General features: G+C 31.1%; 1 protein-coding gene across 1 annotated transcript; it reads left to right on the top strand.

The window, feature by feature from the left end:
- The first annotated feature begins 6,139 nt into the window (after positions 1 to 6,139).
- Positions 6,140 to 8,487, top strand: LOC126837969 (uncharacterized). Its single transcript, XM_050572016.1, has 4 exons — positions 6,140 to 6,281; positions 6,389 to 6,420; positions 7,708 to 8,046; positions 8,127 to 8,487. The coding sequence occupies exons 1-4, from the start codon at positions 6,232 to 6,234 to the stop codon at positions 8,321 to 8,323; spliced, it is 618 nt and encodes a 205-aa protein (XP_050427973.1). The 5' UTR covers positions 6,140 to 6,231; the 3' UTR covers positions 8,324 to 8,487.
- The last annotated feature ends 1,807 nt before the right edge of the window (positions 8,488 to 10,294 follow it).

A 10,294-nucleotide genomic window follows, 5' to 3' on the forward strand; every position in this document is an offset into this window, starting at 1 on the left:
TTTACATGACAAATAACTTGTTAATCCCAACAACAATACAGTTTGTTTACACAGACAGAAAAATAAAAAATACATTGCTAAGTACTGACTAGGGTTAGTCTAGCTATTTGTCTACAGTTAGATCCGCTCTCCAATAATAACTCTTAATCGAAGCTAAATCTTACCGTTTGAGTAAAAGTATGAGGTCTGTTGTGTTAACTTCGTTTAGGCATTAGGACTTTGGCTTGAAGGGATGAGATTTAACCAACATTAACTGTGAATAAAGTGATAAAAACCGTATAAATAATTATTGTAGAGATGGACAATATTAATGTGTGATTGTTATTTTACAAATATTGTAATTAATATTTATGTGCCATTTTTAGTTTATAGGCTTACTATAATTTAAAAATCAAAAAAAAGAAAAGTGGATATGTGTTGAAATGAAGAATATACTGCCATGTTGTTAAACTAGCTAAAATTGTTCAGACATTATGATATAACTTAACGCCAACACTTTTTCCTCCCATTTTGGTAGCTATTTAAAAACATTTCCCTTTAACGAAATCATCCAACCAATCCGCCCCTCTGATCATATATTGTACTTGACTATATGTACCTATATTGTATCTTCCGGTTTAGATTACGGATCAAACCGGCTAACGGTAAGTTTAGGATGTCGTGCCAAGTATTCACTGCCGGGGTTATCGCTTTTTAAGTAGCCACGGCTATTGTACACCTGACAATAAACCGTGTTTATCACACGAGGCATGCAGGCGAAAAACGGTCAAATAGAATAAAATAATATATATACAACAGTTGATGATGACAAATATACGGTGAAACGACAACACGATTGTCACGCACTCGTGCAGAGCACACCACCGCCAGACAGACTTCTTTATTTGTAAGCAATACAATCGTACATAGTACTTGTGTTTTGCCGCTTTAGCACATTTGTAGCTTTTATAGATCTAGCGCCATATCGCATTGAAGGCATCACATTCAATACTGTCTTCAATACAATAAAAAAATATTACCGAGAGTTAACCAGTCACGCTTTGCAGATAACGTTGTCTGTGTCGGAGATGCGAAAAAATTGTACTTACAAATAGTAGGGCTACGGACAGTAAAAACAACTGCTAGATGATAGTGCAGGTTCATCTTCCTTCAGCCGGTTTCACCAACTATTATTAAAATATACACTCTCAACAAAATGTCAGTTAACAATTCGTTTAAATTTCACATCTGTTTAAATTAACTAAGACAATCATAATTAAACAATATTATTATTAAATTCTATTTGTTGAGTTAACAAAACTTTAGTCGGGTTACCAAAGCGGTTACCTCGATTCCAACGTTCTCATTGGCTATCGCGAAATGTGATAACTGATAAGTGATAAGTGCTATAGTGTTATAATAAAATCTCAATTAGTAATGCACCTTAAGGCTGTGTTAAGGCTAACAAATCTCGACAAAACCCAATTTTCACTGACTTATTGTTGAATATAATTAACAAGAAGTTAAATCCTTAATAAAAGTTGGTGAAATCGGCTGATAATATAACCAATTCTGTTCATCGGTTTCAGAGATCTACGTGGTCAAAAAAAAATGTAGCTAAAATTGACAAACTTTTTAAGACTATAAATAATTTATACTTTGTATCTTCTTGACAAGATCTTTCCAATGAGCTTAGAATGAACACTTTATCTCTTATAGTTAAGATAAAAACTTATTTTATCGTATAGAGTACCAACCCCCGAACAATGAAGACATTTGGTCATACTGGTTTTAGTCCTTCTGTTTACTCGACATACAAGCAAGTATAATATGTTAGCTGTTCATATTGTCTTTATACTAGTATCACTCTTGTATAAAACTCTCATTACAATACAAAAAAAAGATACATAATTTATGTGTACAGATGATTGGAGTAGAAAACGTAGAAATTCTTTGGGTTAGAAATCTAGTTATAAATGGGTAATATATATGAGTTTATGATTTTATCACATTTAAAATTTGATGCAAAGAAGGATGTAGTTGTCAATGTAGCTGATATTGATTAGAAGGAATGGAATTTTTTTTTTTTTAGTTTAAAACGTTTACTACTTGTAGCGCAATTTTCAATCGGTTCCTTGGAAAACTAAACCGCAATGGTGTGCGTGTGAGAAATGTAGACATAATGATTAAATTCGAATCGACTGTTCCGTTATAAGTTATGTCTTCTGGGACGGGAGCTACTGGGAATTATCTTATTTGAACGGCAATAATAATAATTATTACTTTGAGTGATGTTAAGGCGGGCTGCTGCGACAGCTGGGCCGATCCGGCAGTGTGGAAACGCGTTTTTATAGCTACCACAAGTATAATAATTATTGTGCCTTTACACCGAGCTATGATGAATTACTGTTGTATACGTCCTGACGTTTGGCCAGAAGGCAGAAAAACAGTTTGCTTAGAATGTTTGCGAATAATTATTGCACATTAGTGCGTTTTAGTATTGGAACAATGCCCCTGATTCATATTATGTTTTTAACAAACCACGCTGAATTATTCTATGTCTATTTATCCTTTGCTGGTAAAAAAAATATCAGATAATATTATTATGTCTTATATTAAAATATATTATCTCTTATTACTAGTTGAACGAAATAATATTAGGCTGCATACCCAAACTCACTAACGTTGTTCTGTATTTAAAATGTAACACCTACTCTGCTGTGTAGTTGTTGGTTTCGTTTGGGCGTCGTGAGTGGCGTTGATTAAGGCGTTTTAGATAGGCAATATCTAACATCATCTTTCTTGAAGCTATTTGAAATTTGTCAACTAATTCCAAAGTAAACGAGTACCGAGTCTTTTGGTAATAGGACCTTGAAAGTTGGTTTTTTTCTGATAGTTTGTCCCTTTGTGGGGTGTCTAACCAGTAGTTTTCCAACGTTTTTATACTTGTATTATTTACTGTGGGCGGTTTAGACTATAAATCATACTTTTGTGATAGCATAGCAGATGTGTCACTTTTTGTACATTTCAGTTTAGTTATACTGAAATGTTTTACAATAGGTATTACAAAAAATTTGCAAAATATGGTATGTCTGGGTGCTTTCATTGTCGAGCTATGATTGCTAACATGGAAGCTAATATTAATAAACACCTATTGTTAATAACAATGGCTAACATATTGTTAGGTTAGGTTAGGTTAAACTCAATCTAACTTAAAAATAATCTCCAAAATATGTTCTCGGTAACAAACAGCTCAGTCAATCAAGACAAACATACATATTGCAAATTGGTATACAACAGTCAAGGTTTTGTATTGTAGTAATTACAAGTGTTTTTTTATATATAAATAATATCGAGTATGTTTATATATTGTATTTTTGTCTTGTTAATGTTTAACGAGGTAATTAAGTTAAAAAAGAGTTTGGGAATTATGTAATACAAATCTGAAGTGTGTTGTTCACTGTGTTAGCTCCGTGTTACTAAGAAGATTCTGTACCTCAATAATTATTTATTATGAGCCCTTAAAAAAGGTTTAATTACATCACAGTCTTGCCTTCTAAATAATATAGTTAGAAGTAAAGATTTTTTTTTTGGTGTTTGACTGTATAAAAGTTAGATTAATCACCTATTATCTTAACAACAACTTTCTGAAGCCAGTTTAATATAACATGTCTAACCTATAGTCTTCCAATACTTTTATATTACACCGTGGGATTAAGACCTTTGATCATACTTTTGTGATAGCATAGCAGATGTGTCACTTTTTGTACATTTCAGTTTAGTGATACTCAAAGTTTTACAATAGGTATTACAAAAAATTTGCAAAATATGGTATGTCTGGGTGCTTTCATTGTCGAGCTATGATTGCTAACATGGAAGCTAGTATTAAAAAATGACTATCGTTAATAATAATCGCTAACATTGGATAGTATTAATATAGACAACACATTTACATGTGTTCTATGCAAGAAGCAACGTGTACGTCAGTGCGTTCATGCGAAACCTGGCTGCCTTCTACGTGGCACAAATGGAAAATTTGTAGACATTTTGATTATTCACATAGACTACGGTTAGCTCGTGTGGCTCTGTCAATTTGTAACCGTTCAAATCCAGAGAAAGATTCGAGATGGAAAACAATGTGTTTATAACGGAATGTTTCATTCCGTTTGTTTTGGCGTGCTTACTCGACGGAACAAACGCTTGCCCAGAAAGCGTCAAAAGATCAAGTCATATTGCTGAGAAGCGTCAAGAAAAAACAACTCTGGGAACGGATGTGGTTTCGCGAATTCTGTTGTGAAGGTTGTGAATTGGACGACGAAAGATAAGATATGGTGTGGAGATTCCACAGTGGGCACGATGAGTAGGCTGCGAATGATCTCTCCGATGATGGCGTGCTCTTACGGCTTGAAACTTCAAGGGTTTCTCTTGCTGACCCTCGAGTCGATCCACGCGTGTGACCAGTTGCTACAGAACGAAGAAACCTCCAAAGATTGCAAGGCCAAACTCGGTGCGAGTATCGAAAAAGGCAGGTGGGTCATGGTGAAATTGATGCGCGCATTGCAGTACGTCAATCACGTGATCCTCGACGATCCCTGTCCAAGATCTATTTTACCAAACACTGTCGGTGCTCAAAGATCTTTATACCGGACAGACCCCTGTAGTGTTTTCCGGGATTCTGCCGGGAAGCTTGAAATTCAGCAATTTACTCGAGAAGGGCGTGGAAGCCTTAGCTACGTTTTTACTGTCCACCTGTGACCCTGTATACCAGTTCTACAGCATAGCCAATATAAAAAACGCATATTATGCTACTGAAGGTCCCCAAGATGGTATCTACTTGTATTATGCGACCAAATTGGATTCTTACTCAGATTTCATCGACGACCACTTGACCCAACTTCGTATAACTCCTTGGTAAATAGCAGCTCAGCCAATCCAAGACAACATAACAAAAGATATTGCGAATTGGTATACGGTAGTCAAGATTTCGTATTTTAGTAAATAAAAGTGGTTTTTTGGTGTAAAAATTTTAATAAAATGTTGTCTTGTTAATGTTTAATCAGGTAATAAAAAAAAAAAAAAAATTTTCGGATTTAATTATTTGATCAATGTAATACAAATCTGAACTGTGATTCTGTACCCTCATTAATTATTTATTATGATCCATTAAAACGGTTTAGTTACATCACTGTCTTGTCTTGTAAGTAATATAGTTAGAGTTAAAGAATTTTTTTATTTTCCGTGTGTGACTGTAGTTAGATTTATCACCTGATATCTTAACAACAACTTTCTTGAAGCCAGTTTAAATGTAACATGTCTAACCTATAGTCTTCCAATGTTTTTATACCTGTTTGTTATACCGTGGGGGATTAGACCTCAGATCATACTTCTGTGGTAGCATGGCATAAGCTGATATATCACTTTTTGTACATTTTGGTTTAATGATACTCATAAGTTTTGAAATAGGTATTACACAAATTGGCAAAATATGATATGTCTGGGTGCTTTCGTTGTCAAGATATGGTTGCCAACATGGAAGCTAGTATTAAAAAATTACTATTTTTAATAATCATTAACATTGGGTTGGGTTAGGCTCAATCTAACCAGAAAATAATCTCTAAACTCCAAAATAAATTCTAATATGCAAAATAATATGTTTTCAACAATTTCTCAGATTTATAAATTGTCCATAGTATTCACCCCCCGTAGAGCTGCATAAAGCCAAAAAATTTTAAAAGCATAAACATCTTCATTCTTTTTATGTATAATATATAAATTTATGGAACAAACTTCTCGTGAAAATATTATATTATTTGGTTAAACGGAAATTTTTTAATATTTTATATGTTCTACTATATTTCATTAGGTTTTTTAGAATTTTAAAACACATTCTAGAGGTGATTCGCGTTTTTGTTCAATAAAAAATGCTTAAATAAAATGATTTATATGAAAATTACCTGCATACAAAAATGAATTAATGTTTTAAATAAAAACACTAGTTAAAAAAATACGAATATTACTATATTGCTTAAGTCGGCGTTATTATAGACGGTCATATATTATTGTCTTTATGTATTTTATTTGTGCAAACAAACTTCTACAACCATCTGTGTGCCACCGATTCTGTGTAAATCAATTGTAGACATAACCGTCGACTTTTGCCCTATAAGAACCTACTAAAAAACACTGAATATATTAGTAAAGTCGAATTCAACAGTATATTAACAGTAACGGCAATTTACAGTATCTGTTAACATGGTAGCTATTAAAATTATTCTTTTGCTTAGCCTAGCAGCATACGTGGCGTAAGTACTTTTTCTATTTATTTTTTTAAAACCGTCGGAAATATTTGATAAAATCTAGAGTTTTCGTGTGTTCATTTTTATTTTAAATATGAACGTTGGCTTTTCAGGTGTAGTGGCAGTGGCAAACCAGCAAAAAGAGGTAACTATAAAATAAGAGATTTGGTATAAAAAAAAACTCAATAAGGTCGGGGTATAGTGGGGTTAAAAAAAAATTGGTGACGTGGAAATAATAGGCTTTTTAGTAATTATTATGATTGAGTTTGGGAATAACTTGGCTGGGAAATAATTTATAGATAGCGAAATCTATTAGGTATAAACGTAAACCAAATTTTACACAGTAAACTGTTGTGGTACATGACTTAGTGTTAAATTATTATATTGAAAATTTAAATAAAAAATTGCTGCGTCATGTTGGCGGAGTAGCGCTTATTTAAATAATATATTATATTGTATTAAATATTTTTTTAAATAATAGTCGTTAAATATAACCATAAATAACCGTACGAATAATGATTAAATTAACGTTATTAATTACAATTAATAATGACTATTTTAACTATTTTAAACTTTTTCAACCATCATTTAATCATTGTTATTCGTAGTTAATACATTTTTTTTTATAATACTCGATTAATAAGGATAATATAATCAATTTGTATTAATTAAGAAGATTTGAGAGAAACAAAAAAAAATCTCTATTTATTTAACAGTTGTTACTATATCAACAGCTTGTTAGTTTAAATACTAATATTTTTGTTGAAAGTTGAACAAAACGCTAAACAATTGTTTTAAAACGCGTACACTTAAGTCCTATTCAAGTTTTTGAAGTTAAATTAAACTATACATAATATTATTAAATTGTGCAATGGCATTAAAAACGTTATTCATATACACCTGCAAAACAGTTAATTTTTTATTTATTACTAATATAATTATTTAATATTAGATTAGATAATAATGTTAACTAAAAAGTTAATGTAGCTAGCTTAAATAAAAAATGTGTAACTCTACATGTCGTTAACTTTTACAAAAAAATGATCTACTGGTACAGTTTGAACTGGTCGATTGGGGTATACATAATGTTGAAAAAAAAACTTCTTAGTTACTATAGCATTTTTTTCTAAATTATAAAGTGTTTAATTTATTGTTCTATGCACAAAAACAGTATTAAAACTCAATAAAAATAAAACATATTAACTGGTTGACTGGGAAACGTATAGAGTTGTAAAAAAAAAACCAACTAATAAATGGCTGTAGTATTATTTCCAACATATTATAACGGGTCTAAAGTAAAACAAACCGTTTTAAAACCGATACCTCCTCAGCCCCACATCGAAGATATAAATAATTTAATCAAACTAATATGTTTTTTTATAATTGAGTGATGGCTATATCGTTTTTAAGATTTTTGTTATTGACATTTCAGCCGGTACTTCAGCAGTGTTGTCGGATGATGATGGCAGCGAGTCCAGTAAATCAAGTGACCCACCAAGCGAAGATAGTCCAATAAGCGAAGAAGATGTTGATGATAACGAAGAAGAAGAAGAAGAAGATGATGATGATGATGGAGATTTATATGTTTTTGAAGACGATGACGAAGAAGATGATGATTCATCATCAGATGAAAACACTGAAGTAACGTCTAATAATGAGAGTGGTGTTACAAATGGGCAGTTTAACCGTGGTAAGCGTGGTAACAGAGGTGCGCAGAGTAGTAGTCAAAACAATAGAAGAAATGTGTACTTTAATAACCAGGGTAATACAGGTAAGTCTAATTTGGCCTCGGTGTGCAATTATTATTATCATATCTTATAAATCAAATGTTATTTATTGAAAACTTTTCAGGAGACGCATTTTATAACCAAGGTGGTATAACCGTAGAATTTAAAGGCGATCAAGTCTTCATCGATGGCAAACTTATCCCAGATTATAAACCAAAAGACATATTTCTCATAAAATGGCGTAGAGGTTCACTCGAGATCAACGGGAAAAAAATTACAATCGTCGATGGAGTAAAAGGAGCAGGAACCATGTTTTTTTAAATTACAAAAAAAAAGATTCATGAAGCAATAATCTACAATGAAAAACAAAAATTCAATGTATCTTAATTCATAAATTACAAACTGATTACCTATACATAAAAAAATAATAAAAATTATAATTATATTGAAAAATATGAAAATAAAAGTATATATTAAAAACCGTATATTTTTATAGTTCTATATTTTAGTTATGCAACAATTATACCATTACCTAATAATGTAATCACATATAACAATTTTTAACACCTGCCTATATGCTTAAAATTTTTTTCAAAAAACAGCAATGCTAAATTTGATACGTCTTATAGTTGAATATATTTTTTTGTACTACTTACTTTTGATTTGTATTTACAAGATTGAATTAAATTGTCTACTATTTGAGTTTGTATTTTTTTTAATACACAAAAATGTGTAAAACACAAAGTGTAATATTCAGATTGTTTAAATCACTTAAGTTTCTTTAAAATTTGATAGTTTAACGATATTGAATGCTGCAGTTCCTTAAAAGAACAAGGAATAATGAAGGCACCCGACGACTTGTACATCTAATTTTATCTTTCTATCATATTTTAGAGACATTTAAGTGTTTTAGTTTTTAAGTATTTTCACAATCCTGTTTATTAAAGTTACCTATGGGACAATTTTTTACATTAAATATACAGCATATTCCAAAAATTACCTCTCTGATTTACTACCTTAGGTGCTTTATTTTTAGACAATGGCTCTAAAGTTACAATCAAACGGGATTTTAATGATACCCATTTATTCTATGTACAAGAATGGTGGTTTTATTTGATATTAAATTCTTGGTATCAGATAAAATTGTTAGCTGTTTGTAGAATTACGCCGTTATGGCAAATATAATACAAAATCACACAGTATAAATTTAATTGAATTTTTAAAATGAGATTAATTTACTGAAAGTCTTGAATTGTCGATAACCACTTTTATAAATTTGTTTAAGTTTAAAGTTAAGTGTGTGGGGAGGTTGAGTGCGGTTAAGTAAAGGACGCATATAAAAATAACTGTACTCTCGGCCCTTCCTGCCGTCCTAAATTTTAAAACTTTAAAAATTCTAAATCTGTTCATTCAAAACTGGATATCCAAATGTCCAGCAAGTTATTCTCAGTTTAAAAATTTTCTATGTATATTTAATACAGTACACTATACGCTTACAATATACATATATTTTCACGCTATTATACGAAAATGTTCAGTTTGAAATTCGAAGGCCGCACAAAAGTGACTTATAGCAGTTTCTTATTAAACCAAATGTTCAATTTTTTTGCACGTCTATAGCAGAATAGTTGTTTTCAACGCCTGTAGCAACGTAAACAAGTAATAACAGATATCTATAGGATATTCTACAAAAAATAAATGTCATGGTAGAAAAAATTGTTGCAGTCTTACAATACCTTATGCATGATTAATGTGTTTATGCACAAAATATAAACCTACATATTATAAGAACATCAAAATAGAATGATGTGTTTTTTATTTGTCATGTTCCTATACCCACGGTATCTGCTTAAACACTGTAAGGTACAAGGGAAAAACGCCCAAAAAATGTACATATCATTCAACTTAACATTACCATACTCTATAACTTTATTTTTAATCGACCGTATTAAAGTTTTTTTTTAATAATCTCCCGAGTAAAAAATAAGACTGAAAAACGAGGAGTTTTATTCAAAAAGCTTTTAAGAACTTGCGCCTAGACCTGTATTTGTTTACAGGTTCTTAGTACTCATTTGCACGACTATTAATTAGGTTGTAGCGATTATAATACAATTACTACATCTTCTTCTAAGAGTGTGCTCTAATATATGCTTGAAAACAGTAAAAAACCAAAACCTAGGAAGCATCGATAGTTGTAGTGTTGTTTAGTGGCTAAATAGAATATTTATGTTTTATAAATATATACTTGTACCTACAATATAAAATTATAAAAGTATCAAATTTATAAATCTA

This window comes from Adelges cooleyi, unplaced genomic scaffold (genome assembly GCF_023614345.1).
Source record: "Adelges cooleyi isolate 19-005CV unplaced genomic scaffold, UGA_ACOO_1.1 ACOO_flye_CR_arks_rails_tigmint_CR_PRNA_30, whole genome shotgun sequence".
Taxonomy (NCBI): Eukaryota; Metazoa; Arthropoda; class Insecta; order Hemiptera; family Adelgidae; genus Adelges; species Adelges cooleyi.